The following is a 17,316-nucleotide window of genomic DNA, read 5'->3' as shown; positions in this document are numbered from 1 at the left end:
AGTCTCTGAAGAAAGTGATTTTGTATCAAAATAATTGAATCTCATCTGACAACCAGTTTCTAAAAAGCACCCTACAGGATTTTTTCAGTTCCCATTGATTGAGGTATGTAATAAAATAAAATATATGAAGTATGATAGAAAAACCCCTGTATTTTTTTATAATATATTCAAACTGTACTAGTATCCCCCAACAGATAACTAGGATTTTATCAGAGGATCTCAAGAACTTCACACAGGAGGAGCATAATTGTTCCTTCTAACAAGCGAGATATTGGCATAAATTTCAGTGTTACACACTAGAAGAGCTGGACAAAACCCTCTTGACTGCTACACAATGATCTTGCCATCAAGGATACAAACCTGACCCTAAAAACTCCTTAGTTTCTGAACCTACATGACGTGCCTCTCCAAATGCCAGGTTACTCCTTTGAAATGATGCCTTAGCTGTATGGGAAGATCAGGGTGGCAGTATGTGACTTTAGGAATACATTTTAAGAAATCAATCATTAAATAGGTAAGTTAAAAAAACACTGGGTGAAATAAATACACGTTATTTTGCCATTAAACGTTATTTTGTGGTTCTGATAAAGGTCCCTCTGTGGGTTACTATGGACCCAATCTTTCACTCAAGATCCTTCACCTGATTTAGAACATCCTTGAAATGAAGAGAACCTGAATTTATCCCCTTCATGGGACTGTTCTGCACTGCTTGCAGTTGTTTATCCTGTAAGTAGCTGAAGTTCAAAGCATTGTTTTGATACTTCACACCCCACTATTCCTGTCTCTTTTCTGCTCCACACTAGGCAAACCACAAACAAGATCCCAAACACAAAGACGTCTGAGGCACCAGCATGCTACAGAGAGCAGAAACCACTGACATGAAACTACAGTTACAAGATTCATATTACATCAGTGTTTTTTTTTCCTTCCTTGCTGTGTTTACACAGTTATTTCTTCAACATAAAACTCAGTAATTAGCTAACGACAGCTCCAATAGGCAAGGGAACCAAGTTTGGCTGCCTCCTGAGAAGAGAAAATTACCCTGAGAAAGCAGCAGCAAACATACCTACCAAAAATTATGTCTACTTAAGAAAAAATTTTGGCAGGCAGGTGGTTGCTTGACTACATGTGGGGTGCAGGGCAGGTCAAGGTCCTCAAACTAAACGTGGATTCCTCCACAAAAAAACAATTTGAATTTTAAATAGAAAATGGTTAACGGAAAAAAACTGTGTGCAGTTGGCAGGGAATGAGAAGTGGAATCCAGGAGTTTCACCTGACAAAGTGGTGACACACACAAAAACAAGCATGGGAGGAAAGAAAGCACTAGAGCAACTGAGGAGTTGACCAAACACTTATTCTGGAAGATGGCAGCAAGGACTGCATCCCTTCAGATGATGGATGAGGAGTTTCTCACTACTCAGTCTCTGACTCCAGACCTGAACTCCAAAACCTACAAGTTCAACTGTCAGCTGGAAGAACAAACATTTTAGAAGCTGGTACCAGAAGGAATCACAGCTACATTCAGACAGCTCAGTACAGCCTGTCTGATTTCAAAGATGGTGAATGATTCTAGGTCCTACCACCTTCAGAAGATGCTCTTGGTGGATGCCTGACATTTCTGAGAATTAGGCCACTTAATCACAGGGGCCTAAGTGCTGTTTTAAGGAAATAATTCTAGGCATCCTAGTTGAATAACCTTAACCAAAAGATCCCTTTAAAATGGAGTTTTCTATTTGAAATGAACAAACGTAAAGTATTGTCCCTTGACTTCAAAATGTTTTCAATCATTTCCTCAGTGGCTCAGCATCTTGCAAGGACAGCAAAGGTACCCAGCTGGATGGCTTCCACTTTGCACCATCTTTTTTCTGCAGCTTTCAACAACATTTGCCTTTCTGGGGACTTGGTTCATGCTTGCTACTGCCCAAATAAACTCAAAGCAACATAATCTCCAAAATGAAACCTAGCTAAGAAACACCACTTCTGTTGTCACACTTTTAGCAAGTGAGGCTGCTGTTCTAATTTTCACCTTTTTCTTTTTTTTTGCAGATGGACTACATTTGCTTTGTAGAACACACTGGAAAATGTATTAGTTGTTTTATCCCACAAGACATCCTATGAATAAAAACCAACCTGCTTGGAATTGATAAATACATGACCCAATGAATCACTAACCCTTCCCCAAAAGTGGTGATAGTTAGAAGGATTCAACTGTAAGTGTGCTTATACATCACAGAATCACAGAACCATTAAGATTGGAAGGGACTTAAAGATCATCAAGTTCCACCCCCCCCTGCCATGAGCAGGGAACCCTACCACTAGACCAGGTTGCACAAAATCTCATCCAACCTGGCCTTAAAAACCTCCTGTTTTTTTTGATGGGGCATCAATAACCTCCCTGGGCAACCCATTCCAGTTCCTCACCACACTTATAGTGAGGAACTTCTTCCTAATATCTAACCGAAATTTCCCATCTCTCAGTTTAAAACCATTACCCCTTGGGTTTCAACCACACCACACAGCTTGGTATCATCAGCAAACCTGCTGAGGATACACTCAACCCCACTGCCCATGTCTCCAACAAAGATGTTAAACAGCACTGGTCCCAATACTGATCCCTAAGGGACAGCACTTGTCACCTGCCTCCATTTGGACATTGAGCCATTGACTAAACTCCCTGGGTTGCATATGAGGATGCATTTGTAGAGGAGATTTACTTTTGCTTCAGCATCCACCTGTTGAACACACTACAGTACAGACACGTGAATAAAGATACAACCACTGCACATGATACTGGTGTGTCCAGCTCTTGACATAATGTAATACTGCTCCTTAAAGTCCTTTGGTACCATCAGTGTCTCCAAAAAGAAGTTGTAAAAAGTCTCGAGGAAAGCAGCCATGAAACTGATCTTTAGGGGACATCAACAAAATAAACATACATTAATTACTCACATTCTTTACGTGTAACCCTGTGAAAGGCTTTATTTCTCAACACCAAATATATACTCCTCTTGAATAACAAATACAGTGCTACCCTTGCTCAAGTTAATATCAACAATTTGCAAAGCTGAGGCTCCAACTGAGCATCCCAAATAGAAAACTGTGCCGTCAGAGGTTATATTTAATATCCAAGTGTCCTTTATGCCAGCAGTTTCCCACAGGGTAATGGCATGTGTTTGTGTGGACAAAAGGAACTTCTTAAGCTTTCCCAATGAGCTTCCAGTTGGCTCTAACAACAGAACAGCTTCATTTTCTGCCTTCCTTCTTTATCCTCCTGCCTCATATTTTCTGCGAGACACAGAACAGTGTTAGTGAATTCATAATTTTACTTCACTATATTCAAAAACATATTATTTATGAGTCTTTAGAAGGGCATAATTCAAGTTCCCAGTGGTCACTAGCAATGCCCTGTTAACGCCTTTCTCCATCAGAACCATTACTGGTAGCTCCACAGCTGTGCATGAAAATGTACTGTGGGACTTTATCTCCCATACACAACAATGGAAAAAGGCTCTCACAAAAACCCACTGAGGATGTTTATAGCACAACAAGGAAAAATCTTGTGAAAAATCCCAAGAAAAACGGAATTATTTTCTTTTTCTTAAAAAACAAACAAACAAACAAAACCCAAACCACAAAAAATCAACAACAAAAAAATCATCCAACCTTAAAAGTGACAGCACTGCAAAGAATATTCAAGGAGCTATTTTGTTTTGTATTGGAAGAGGGAGTACTTTGCAAAAATGTCCAGATTCTGTCCAAAACTTTAAAATAACCTAACAGCTTTGGCATGCTGTGGTTAAGACATTACCGTAAGTCTGACTTGGAAGACTAAAATGTTTCTTTTTTAAGATAAAAAACGAAGGAGAAAAAAATAGATTTCAACACTATTTGAATTCGACATTATTCTGGGACTTTTTATTTGAAGTTTTTTTAAAAAAGTATTTATCTAAGCCTTTTCTTCACTATGTGCTTTTCTGGCTTTTATTTACAGAGAATTAAAAACATTCTGACAGACTTAATCAATTGTTATAGCATGAAAAAAAACAACCTATCAGGAAAATACCATATAGACCACATAAAATTTATTTCCTTCCAGGAATGAGATGCTCAGAGGGGGAAAAAAAAGAAAAGCAAACACTTGCTGAAGTTGAAAACCAAATGATCGGCAGATCAGCATTTCTGTTTTGTGAGTGGTTAAGAACTTGAAGCATTGTCTAGGCTGAGGTTCACAAGATGCTTCACCAGGAACGTAGGGACAAAGGCTGGAATTGGTGCTCAGCCAATTTCAAATAAGGGGTCTTTTTAACTCATCAAAAATGATCCAACATGGCCCTGTTGTTATTTAATCTAACACACTTCACATAAGAAGTGAAAAGCTTCACTGCTTGGAATGTTGATCTGGAATATCTGACTCCTATTCTCTGACTTTCACACAAAGTTTATCCTAATGCAAGGAGTCCACTTTAACCTGCTGTATAATTTCTGAGGATACAAGCATGTCTGTAGCACTCGGTGGGGTTGGTACGTGAGCTTAAGTTTTACCCTTCTCTTGCAGGCACAATGGAGGAAAATGAATGGACCATTAACAAACCCAGCCTGGATGGACCTGCTCCTCAGAGCAGCTCTGTCTCCTCTCCATGGATCACTCACCCAGAGACAAACACACTGCATTAAGGGAAATTCCAAACAGCTCCTTTTCCAGGGGAGCACAGAGAGCCCAGGCTGCAGCACTCCTGGGTCTGCCTGGTTAGGAAACACAGGAGAGGCAGGTGCTGTTCACAGATGTGCTGAAAACGAGCCATGATGTTCCCTGTGCTTTCTCTCCAGTTTGAGAGGCTGCTGCTGTTCACAGATGTGCTGAAAACGAGCCATGATGTTCCCTGTGCTTTCTCTCCAGTTTCTCAGTGAAGAAGGGGCTACAGGCAGTTTGTCAATACATGAGCCTTGCTGCTCCATTAAGACAAAAGCCTGACACTTCAGGCTAGATGTACCAAAGTGTTTTCATGCTGCCCACAGACCTGACCCACAACAGAATTTGCTTTCTACTTTAGATCTCTAGACAAAACACTCAGTCCTTAAAAGATGCCACCATACTGATGTCACTTGTCATTTTTTTCAACTAAGTTACTTAAGAGATTTAGCATAGACTACTGACAGCAGCAGTGTTGTTAAACCTGGTAGTCTACCACACTAATAATGACCACAGAGAAGTCTTCTTGATCTTTCTCTACCAATACCCACTATGTGAGACTAAAAAATGGATGCACTGGCCACAGACAATGCAATACGATCCCGAAAGAGAAGATTATCAGGTGCTAAACAATTAGATTAAGTACAGATGAAGTGCATTTGCTAAATATGAGTAATTTTGTTTATGAATTTATATTTTATACATTGCCTATTAGTCATACAATGCATGTGGCACGTTGCATGCTCTGAAAGAAAAGGATAAGGAGTTTATATTAGAGCGTCCACCTGGCAACTGAAAAACACAGGGAAATTATCCTTTCCATTGCTGAATTTTTAAACAGCTGCAATTTACCACAATCCCATTTATTCCTAAGAATCCAGAGAGGATGCAACAGCCAGGGGCTTGCTACTCTCTAACTGATCTGAAAAAATGTAATTAGATCACAAAGTAGAAAAGCCTGAGCAAATTCAATTACTGCTGCAGTTATTTCATCTGCTCTGCAGATTATGGTTGAATTACCACTGGAAATGAGAACCAACGCAGTGATGTTGCCACTTATTTACCCAAATGTACTGAGGACCAATTCAGCCCATGGATATTCCCACTCAACTCCAAAAGTCAATGGATACAACACAAAGTGGGCAAGACTGGAAGGGCATATAAATACTCATGAAAGACGTCCCAATTCAGTGCTATATGCCGTGAAAAAGATACTCAGGCAAGACTATTATGAGTAACAATTTGGATGGTAACATGAAATTCCACATAAGGCTGTCAAAACAAAAAAAACATCCCTTAGGGATTGTGCTATAGTTTGGAGGCATTGGCATTGTGGAGGAGCACTGGGATATCATGAGGGAGCACCGTGTGATTTTGAGGAGTGGAGTAATAGAAATGGGACGAAATTCAACATGACTAAACACATAAGCATGCACTTGGGGACTAATAACTGCCATAAGTTACAGCAACAGAAATGAGATGAAACTTTGTATTACTAATTGAAAGATCACACAATTCAAAGCTGTATTTGGTATGAACTGGAAGATCTTGAGTTGACAACTGAGAAAGAGGCATCCTGGTGCACACATCAGATGGTTCAAGATGCCAGCAGGATGCACCACGCAAGAGAAGTGACCTGTATCATATACTACCAGTCAAGATAGAAAAGATCATGATCATTATACATCATTGCAATCTCATCTGCAAGAATTGTGCTTACTGCCAGTGACCCACATTTTGAAAAGTTAAGTGAAAACATGAACAAGTGCAGAGAAAACACACAAGGGTAAAGAAAAGAATTCACTGTGAGAATGGAGATGAGAAGTGGGCTGGTGTAACTGTGCCAAGTCAAGGCTGATTTGGGTGGTGAGACACTGCAACAGGTTGTCCAGGGAAGCTGTGGATGCCCCATCCCTGGAAGAGTTCAAGGACAGGTCGGATGGGGCTTGGAGCAACCTGGTCTAGTGGAAGGTGTCCCTGCTCATGCAGGAGGGCTAAAACAATATTATCTTTGAAGTGCCTTCTAACTCAAACCACTCTATGATTCTACAACGTGAGCCCCTGGAAATGCACCAGAATACTGGAGAGAAACAGGAACACAAGGCAGGAAAACTCCTGGCTTGATCTTCAGTGAAATACAGTCCAAGAATACACTGGCATAAACTTCCCATAAACTAATGAGTACTGGAAACTGGAGAGGTTGTTGAAGATGAAAAAGCAATAAGGATTAGGAAGAGCAGAAGATGGGGAACACGCCTCACTAATGTACACTGGAACTTTCAATGTGATACCCGGCAACTGGGCACTCAAATTCAGAAGATCCTTTTAATCCCATGCTCCTGGACTGCAGTGCCTGCTAACCCTGCAGAAATGGTGGCTGGAAGTCAAACAGTGCTGACGTTGTAACCTAGTGCTGACATCAGCTCGTGTGTTTGCAGCTCTGCATTAGCAACCTGCACCCCTAAAGGGTTAGGTCTCTCTAAACATGCAGCTGAACAAGGAGCTAAGAGAAATCTCATTTGACCTGCCTCTTCCTAAAGAGACATCCCATATATCAAGGCTGAATTAAATTCAGTTTGAAATTACTGATAGAAAAATTGATCTCTGTGGAAGAAAAAAACCCAACTAAGCCTTTCACTATAATGGTGCAATTTAAACACACTGTGTCTCACTCCTTTGAGACAAAAATGAAACTGAAACATTTTGACTCCTACAACACACTGAAGTATATTAAATCCCATCACCAGCAAGAGGTGAAGTTTTCCTCCCCTTCACAGCACTGCATAGACTTGGTGCAAACCCCCTCTTAGCATTCATAATCCCTGGAAAAATGTAATTTATGTTTGTGGAATACAACTGCAAAAGGGCAGGACAACTCATGGTTTGATACATGCCAGCAGGCACTGTCATTTTGCAAACAGCCTCTTCAACTACTGCAAAAGCCAAGGTCAGCTAACCCAGGTCCTGATGATGTCTGGAGGAGCTCCACTGCTTCCAAGTTTTTCAAAGGTAAATATTCCCATATGTAATACTGAGTTACAGTAGGTACATGTTTTTCTCTGCAGTTCAAAGCAGTATGCCAAGACTTGTTTCCCAGAAAAAAACAGCCTCAAAACAGAACTTATCAAAGCCACTGGAATTTCTCCACTAGCACCACCACTGCAGATCCCCATGCCTCTACATGGAAATGACACATTTTCATCCATAGGTGCTTGCAACTCAGTATTTAAATACAGAAGCACTAGTTGGGTGTTTATTCTAGAGGTACAAATGCTTTGTGTTTACTTTCAGAAAATCAGGCCATTTTAAATTGGTTTATCAAACTGAAAACTTTTGGCCCCAGCTGCTGTCATCCCACATTACTGACAGCTCCTGCAGCTCTTCTGCCAATGAAACTGAGAAGGGCTTCACGTGGAAAAACAGAGAGTCCCTGACTGAGCAACAACAGCTGATTTCTTGATACCTAAAACTTCTCAAGATGAGACTGAATGGGTTATCCCCCTGAAATTCAGCCTGGTTTTATATCAGCAAAAGGGATCCCAAGCCAGGTTTCAACTGTCCTGCAGATAGTTTAATGAGGTAAGTACACACCTGCTGGTGGCCAAGCCTTGATATAGCCAGTGCAATGGACAACAGCATACTGGGCTTCACCTTCTTTTACTGGGCCAAGGCCATTCCTAAATGAAAAGGAAACGCAAAAATGTCACGTTGACTGACATGCAGAATAGCTATATGTTTTTAAACTACTACTAATGATTTACTGACATTTGCAAGATAGAAACAACCAACTGCCAACCCAGAGTTCTGTACAATGTCAACTTCATAACAAAGCTATTCAAGCTTTACTTGTTTTCCACAATACTCCTTGGAGAAAGGAATTGAAGCTCATAACAGAGGTGGAGCCGGTTAAGATAAAGAAGTTGAGTGACTTCCACAAGGCTTGCAAAAAGGTCCCGTGATTCTGCCACAGTTAATTTTAGTGCAGAGTTTTCCTCTCCCAAGACCCAGTGCTGTTTTACACTGTGTACTAATGTAGGTATTTGTCCAGGTCGTGCTCCTTGATTGAGCATTAGCCCAGTGGAAAATAAGAGTGCTGCTGGAAACTGTTGTGGTAAATTAAGTATCAGTACCTGTATCTTTTTCTCATGGTGGTTATTCTGTTCAGGGGTAAATGATCCAGAGGAGCATTTCCACATCTAGAAGTAAATTCATATTTGAAAGGGTTCAACAAGGAATACAAATACTCAAGATGAAAAAGCATTTTACAACCTTTATTAGTATGGACCAGTAGACAATAACAGATATTTACTTCTGGCAGAGAGTTGTAGATTCGTGTCTTCTTAGAACTTGCTGCTTCCTCCACAGGCTGAGCTTTTTGAGGGTGCTACAAATACTTACTTTATCAAGAAAACTAGAAGAGGCTACAAAAAGGGTCCCTCCTGTCCCCCACGAATCTAAAGGCTATTTGAAATAGATATTCCAAAGATGACTAAGGAATAGATACACTTCAAAATACTATAAAACAAGGGTGAAAACTAGAGAAGAATGTAAGTCAGGCCCCCAAATATCCACACAAAATGATCTCAGTGTTCCAGTAGCTTCCCTGGCATTTTGACTGTCATACACCAGCTACAATGTTTGTAGATCTCAATCTAATGTTTGCAAGAACAGACTATTTGCACTGTCAAGTAACTTTATTTAACACTTGTCCATGTACATTTTGTGATATTTCTAACTATGCCCAACTGTATAATTTTAACAATCTGTTTGAAGCTAAGTAAATAGTTTGAAGGGTAAAATCAGTTCATTTTGAACAGAAAAAAGAACAATAACAATGAAAGAAGTGATCACAAGGAAAGTTCACAGTATTTGAGGCTCATTCTGCCCAAAAGTTTTTAATAATTATTATTTTTTCATTTTTTTTCATACTAGTCACTGCCAAGGGAAAGGAATGAACAATTAAAGTAAGATTTAGAATTGCAAAAACAATAGGGCTACTGGCACACATAAAACAACTCCCATATACTGGAGTTCACAGAATTAGGGTGCCTGAAAGTAATTGCAAACTGAAATGTTGTTTTGTAAGCTAGGGATAAATTGGATATCAGGCCTGGTTTTCTTTCCACAGAAAAAGTCTTCCTCACATGACCACTATGTGCAGCTTGGAGGAAGAAAAAGCAAAGTTCCAAGTGTGTCTCTGACAGGCTGTATTTCTTTTCCCCAGTGAAGAGGGGAAAAAGGAGCTACAGCTTTCAAGTCTAATTTTGCAGGTATGAAGCATACAAACCCCCTACAAAGGTGCCCAAGAGCCATACATCCAGCTTCCTCACATGACTGGAAGAATTCCACCACATAACCAAAGTATAGGGGTCTGTTTCAATGTGTCAAATATTTTACTTTGCATGTTTCATTCCATAACAAATGTTGCATCATCTCTTTTCAACACACATATTGGATATAGGCTGCAGATGCAATTATGTACTTTCTCCTGCTAACCACACAGATTGAAATTTATTGCAATAGCAACAGGCACTTTATCCCATTAGCACTACAACAGAAGTGCCCACAAGTCCCAGTTAGAAGCTCTGAGCAGGCAGATGTGTTTAAAGAAGCTCAAGCAATGCAGGAGAAGATGGGAAATTGCAAAATAAAACCCCTCTAACAATTACTCATTTATCGAGCATCAACCAGCTGACATTTGGTTAATTCATACCAGGCTTAGGTTAATTCCCACATAGCTGGCAAGTCTGTAACTGAATTCTTGTTTGTCTTCAAGATTCTTTTAACATTATTAGTTTGCTGAAAAAATACACAGAGTTGGGCTTTCATTATACTTGTGAAAGCTTTGTTCCCCAAGTATTGATTTGAATAATTTGACTAGAAGAGACAATGGCTTACATTCCAAGGGTGAAGCTGTCATGAAGTTCTCTGGGGAAAGCATCCTACACCCCACACTGATAAAATGACTGCCACACACAAATGGGGTGCTGCTTTGCCATTAATCATAAAAGACGACAGATTTCAGTTTTACTTCAGTTCCAAAAGCAAGCATTCTGGAAATACTTAATGGGAATGTGTCACTACAGCTTTGTTTTTTAAGCAAGGTCAAATTAGTGCAACAAACTGTCTGAAGTCTAATCTGAGAGGGGTCTGGAACCATCACAGGAATACAAGGTAAACGCATATACCTCATCCTGCAAATGAAGGAACGCCTTGATCCCATGCACATTCTCATTGAGGACTGCTGACCCTCTTTCTTCACTGTTCCAGTCTTCAAGTCGAGGATTCGTCCTAGAAAAGCCAAGGAGAGCAACTGTTGTTCAGTACATGAAATTAATTCCATTTACTACAAACTAAGATAACAGTAAGTTCATAAGCCAAATGCCATTAGCCCAGTTAGGGGAAAAAATGCCAACAAAAAAATCTGGATCCTGGTCTCACACTGGTTATGTGCTGGCTTAACTCATGATTTCAGCAAGGCTGACTCTGAGTCACAACAGTAATGGTTCTTTTCTTGGTTGGCCCAAGACCAACTTCCAAGGCAGGGTCAAGAATCTGGAGGCACAGAAGACAGTAACAGCAAACATAACTTTTTGACTTGATCTGCTTGCTCCACTCTTTACCAGAAGAGCAGACAAAACAACATGCATCATTTCCCTGACAGCTGTCCCTCCTTCCCTGGGCCCTCGTGTCTATCCAGAACACTCTCACCATAACACCACATCACACATTCAAGGCTGCTCAGGCAGGAACACATAAGAGCAAGCTTTTCTCCTTGGTGTTGAGATACAGGGATGTCACAGCAACACTTGTGCTGAGGCCCTTTCAGAATTGATCAACACCTGACATGTCAGCAGATTTTTAAAGATAATTTTCAGCCAGATCAGTGAGATAATCTGACTCGGCCACAGTGACACGAGTCTATGCAAGGTCCATGGCTGGACCCTGCTGATCAGCATAAGCTGACTACAAACCTCAGAATCTCACCTCCCAGACACAGCATTGAAAAGGGATGACAGCAACCAAGTCACCCCCAGAGAGAACAAGGCAGAGGGAGAACTAAGCTGACACTCCTGCAGGAAGCTCAGGGAGGTCTTTACTAAAAAACAAAGGCAGTAAGGCAGTAACAGATCCATTTTTCCATTCTCCTGAGACAAAACTGAAGGCAGTGATTACTACAGACAGGTTCAGGTTAGTACAAGGTATCACCTAGAATCCTACTGGTTATCACCAAACTACTAACAGAATTAATTATTGCATCTACAGCTTAATTGTTAACAGATTATTATAAAACCTTGTACATCAGTAACACAGACTAGCAATGAAATGCTGGCCCAGGTCCACAGTGCTTCAGGGCTGGACACAGCCACAAAAGTGACAATGGGCAAGAGCAACACCATAGAACAGCTGCTAGACAATGACATGACAGCCACCAGCACTGATGACACGTGGCCATGAGCAAACCTGGATGTTTAAGGTAGGTACCGCGTCTTTCAGTAACTGAAAGCACACCTGCCTAAGCCTTTACCATGATATAACTAGCCAAGTTTACAGCACTGTAAGGTACCATACTGACTGTGCTCAACTGAAGAATTTGTGTGCAGAGCAACTTGAAGTGACCCTCATCAGATTTCCTCAAAAGTCTCTGTCCAAAAATTAAGTTCTGAAATGATCCTACTGCCAAGCACCAATTTCAGAATTATTTTAACTGAAAATCACAGAATCACAGAATGCTAGGGGTTGGAAGGGACCTCAAAAGATCATCTAGTCCAACTCCCCTGCCAGGGCAGGATTCACCAGTGTAGGTTACACAGGAACTCGTCCACACAGGTTTTGAATGTCTGCAGAGAAGGAGACTCCACAACTCTCTGGGCAGCCTGTTCCAGTGCTTTGTCACCTTCACAGTGAAAAACATTTTCCTCATGTTTAAGTGGAACCTCCTGTGTTCCAGCTTGTACCCACTGCCACATGTCCTACTATTTTGGTCAAGGAACTAGGAAGTAGCAGTCTAGTCTTAAGGTATGGTAAAGACAACTACTTCTGGGGGAAAGCCATCTGTGATGACAGAAGGTCAGACTGTGTCATTTGGTGTATCTCCAAGGTATATTTCAGACGGTTAATAAGTTAGGAAGCTTGGGAGTAATTCCTGCAGATGACACAATTCAGAGCACTGGGCTATATATGATTACAGATGTGTGCTTCAGGTGTGAGCTGGGGAAAATCATACCACCAGATTTCCTGGCTCAGCTACACTAACCTATGATGTAGGATGGATCCGAGGTTCAAACACACTTCCCTTCCCTGCATCAGAGAGTCTGTCTCTATCTTACTTTCTAAACCCAAAGCCACAGTCCATTTCCCCAACCCCTCAAGTCATCACACAATCTAGAGGAATAAAACACCATTAGGCAGGAAGGAAACAAACTCACAAAGGCAAGACAATGAAGCAAATAAAGCCTGAATATATGTGCAGGACTCAATAGCTGTCCAGATGAAAATGCAAGCCAAATAAAACCATTAAAAGCATTTATTTCTTCTGACACAATAATTTGTCATACACACGAACAAAAGAAGAGTTTCTGTGCACTTTTATTTTTCCATTCCAACACAAATTCTTGGAGTGACACCAATAATCAAAAAGCAGTGACAGTAAACATAACTCAAACAGCTAATAGAAATGTCTGTTTTTATCATCCAAGAGCATCTGTAAAGCAAAGTGTACTTCACAATTACATGGTCACTAAGCCTAAAATTGCTGACACATGTTCCTTTGGCATGTCTGGAACCCCCAACAACAAAAGTAATCGTTTTTAAATTTAGCTTTTTGTTTGGCAATGTTTTAGAAATACATACCAGATAGCAAATAGTAGTCTAAATCTTGCCCTGACTTACAAAACCACTGCAGGGAGTCTGTGGAGATATGAGTCAGAGGAATGTTTGGTACACAGATATTACAACAAAGCTCTCCCAGCAGCTTGTTTCAATCGTCCATCGTGCATGTGTTAACCTTGTAGAGCTCTAACAATACAGTGCAGGTTTTGATAAAGAGCAAGCACTTTGTGTCTCATATATTATTAGAAGCTTGTGATTAAATGATATTCAAAAGAGGAAGAATGATAGTGGAACAGACTAAGGACAAAGCTTTCAATTTAGCTCAGGCAAGCTTGTCAGTGTAATCTCTGGGATAAGAGGGATCTCCTAAGACATGGCATATCAGGGCTCATAGCTCTGTTGGAGCTTTAAAGTTAATATTGGTGGTGCCAGGACAGTAGAACTTATCTGGGAGAGTCCACTGGGAAACAACCCACTGTGAGATCCATATGCAACTGATGTGGACATGCAGCACAAGCAGAAGGCAGCTTTGGAGAAAGGAATGGTGTAATACCCCAAAGTGCTTGCACCCCTGTCTGCCCGCAGCACAGCACACACACCACCAAAAGCTTTCTGTTTGTAGAGCTCTCCTGTTTAATGATGGCCATCTGGGTACAGCATCACCCCTTTTAATTTTCATGCTAACTCCTCAAAAAGTCATCAATTCTAGACATAGACTTAGAGTATTTAGCTTTGACCAGATAATCCTAAAGAAGTGTAGAGAGATGGCAAACAGCAAAGTCAGAACAAGGGGAAGCTGTACCACAGCATCTGCCTTGACCTACTATTGCTGCAACAACCTGCAACTGCAACAGTTGTTGTATCTACCAGTATCTACTGCCTGTTCTCAAGACAAAACTCACAGCCGTCTCTCCCCAGACTCCCTGCCACTCTTCACCAGACACTTGAGCAGGGAACAGACCCACATCCCTACGCTTCTGCCAGCATGGAACTGCAAAATCATCTTCTATCTCCTTTATAATATCATCTACACTGGTTGCAGCTGCTCATGTGATGGACCTTGGCAGGTCCCACATTGCAGACAAGCAAACTGGCATCAATTGCAACCCGGAGTCACACAGAGAGCTCAGCCCAAGGAGGTGGCTCTGTCACAGAACCATTAAACACATTTCTCTGCATTCCTGCATCTCCTGCACTGGTGCTGCCACCTTGGTGAGAAATGCTCATTTAGGTTTCTCCACAGGCAACACACACAATGTGCATGTGATGTAAAAGCTGGCAGTTATATTCTTATTAATAAATATTCTAGAAAGCTTCAGCAACTGCTGAACAGGGCATATGTGCAATTTCCTTTTTTTTTTTTTTAACTCTTCTTCTAGTTTTTTCAGTTTTAGCAACCCAGTGCCATCACCAGCTGGATCCCTTATGGGCTTCCCCATAAACTGGTAATTGCATGTAGTTCATTTTCATGTTAAACTCTTCCCCTTTGCAGCTCCAGACACAACCCTCAGCTACAGCAAGTGTGGGACATGTGTCTCTATCACAGCCCTACTGGGAGTGACACTGCTGCCTTATTACCACTGACAGCAGCTGCACAACTCACCAGAAACCAGAGTTTACTCTGCTGCAAAACAGAAAGCAAATAAATGAGCACAATGCTTATTAAAACCAGCACATAAATCTCTCTGGTTCGTCTGGGTATAATTGACAATTTGTTAAAATCTACCCACTACAGCCCCCATTCAGAAGGTGGCAGTGCTTGAATCTGGAGTAAACCAGTTGTCTTCTGAGCAGGAATTCACCACACAACCAAGGAACCTGATGTCAGCTGTCATTACAGGAAAGGGTTCTCAAGGGAACCACAGAGGTGAGGACAATGTGCATGAAATGAATTATTTGGGCAAAATTGGAGAAACCATATAAAGCTCTTCCCACTAAAGAGATTAGTTGGTAACCTATTCAAGTACTAAGGATACATGCCTGAAACATTCCCTTTGTGTTATGCTGCAGAGTGTTTTCAAAGATGCCCTAAAAACATCACCACCATCAAGGGGATAAATGTTCATATTGGCACCGATATGACCCTTGTGTGTGCAAATAGTGAACAGATTATTAATGAACCTTCCCCTTTTGGATCTGCAATAACTACTGTGAATGTTCCGATATCTTTTCTGAGCTTGCAATGTTTGAGATGAACCTAACCCAAGGACTGGCCTGGGCCTACTGAAGTTCATGGGGTTTCAAATCTGGAAGTTTGGCTCAAATCCATCTTTACACAATAGCACCAGCCTGTTAGAAAACTTGTTCCTCCATGTTTAAGCACTGCATGCTAAGGTTTATAGCCTGGTAATTAAACACAGTCTGTTCTTTGTTCCTTTTTTTAGTTTGTTGGGTTTTTGTTGCTATTTTTTTTTTCTTTTTCTTTTTGGTGGATTCAAAACTCCATAAGCTTCAACATCTAATTCTACCACAAATGCTCTCTCTGCTGGATTTCAAGTTCCTAAGAATCCTACAGTTTGCAATTAGAAAGAAGGGTTGTTGTGTGAGGAGGGCATTCTTCTACAAAAATTTCAGTGCAAGTTGAAATGGCTGGCTCCAAAAACAACGACACAAATATTCACATCCAGTTTGCAGCATGGAAATACCATCTTTTGCAACAAAAGACCTGTTTACAAAGATCTGAATAAATTTGTTTTGGTCTCATGCACACAAAAATACTGGTTTTAATGTTACAATTTTCCACTTCCCTCTAACTCATAAGTAGAGGGATTGCTGTCTTGCATAGAATCTTGGACCTGATATGGGAACAGTTTGAATTAAAATATGGAGTCTCACCTTAACCTCAGTACCTTCAGCAACCCAGCAAGCTTTGTGCTGTAGTTGATACTGCCTTGTTGTACAAAGCACCAGCTAGATATTTCATAATTATTCTCAGCCACCAGATTGTCTACATATTTCTTTTCAGGCAAAACAAAATAAAGGATACGTTTGGTTTGGACAAGATAACAAAAGATTACTGTGTGCTCATCAAAAATACTCCACAGGCTACTCAGGAAAGACAAACAGGACACAGGAATACTGCACCCAAAAACCCTTATGAAAACTAAAAACATCTTTATCTTGCCATTGAAACGGAAAAAGCAAGATATACCCTCTCAGTGTCCTGGTGTTTACTGTTGACACAAAGGTGATGTTCATAAAAGCACAGACGTCTCCATCACCAACATTACAGTTTCCACAGTCTGTCTGAAAGCCCAGGACCCTGCCCTGTAAATCACAAGGTATCTGCTGTAGGGTTGGTGAGACTGGGAGCAACTGCCATAGCACAGAAACAGGCTGCTTGGTCATACAAGTATCCTCCAGGAACAGGTCACCCCTTCAGTATCACACCACCAAAGACAGGGACTAGGAGAAGTCAACACACTGAACAATACAATCCTAATAAAACTGTACCCACAAAAAATGCATCTAGGCAAACACATGAGCAATAAGAACAGCCTGGACACTCAAAAAACAAGTAGCCTTAAGACTAACTTCAACTTACAAACTAAGGGCAGAACCACACAACTGCCACCAGTTACATCACGTACACAAAACTAACTCTGACTTTACAGCAAACCCCTCACTCATACCAGAGGTTACAGAGCAGCTCTCCCAGGCAGCACCCACTCACCTGTTGTCTATTTTAACACTACATCAGATTCACCAAGTATATGGTCTTTTAAGTTAATGGTCTGTTAAATCTACAGCAAAAAAGACACCAATTCTTGATAGTATTTAAAACAGACTGAGAG

At 40.9% G+C, this 17,316-nt stretch overlaps 1 protein-coding gene across 1 annotated transcript in view; it reads right to left on the bottom strand.

The window, feature by feature from the left end:
* Positions 1 to 17,316, bottom strand: part of ARNT2 (aryl-hydrocarbon receptor nuclear translocator 2) — a 66,638-nt gene that overhangs the window by 28,963 nt on the left and 20,359 nt on the right. The window contains exons 5-7 of the mRNA XM_010004072.1: positions 10,879 to 10,981; positions 8,821 to 8,886; positions 8,282 to 8,367 (exon numbers count right to left, since the gene is read on the bottom strand). Coding sequence (XP_010002374.1) covers positions 8,282 to 8,367; positions 8,821 to 8,886; positions 10,879 to 10,981 — 255 coding nt within the window. The remainder of the gene's footprint in view (positions 1 to 8,281; positions 8,368 to 8,820; positions 8,887 to 10,878; positions 10,982 to 17,316) is intronic.

The sequence above is a fragment of the Chaetura pelagica genome, unplaced genomic scaffold (assembly GCF_000747805.2).
Source record: "Chaetura pelagica isolate M959 unplaced genomic scaffold, ChaPel_1.0 scaffold428, whole genome shotgun sequence".
NCBI lineage: Eukaryota > Metazoa > Chordata > Aves > Apodiformes > Apodidae > Chaetura > Chaetura pelagica.
This window is presented reverse-complemented; position numbering and strand designations above follow the sequence as displayed.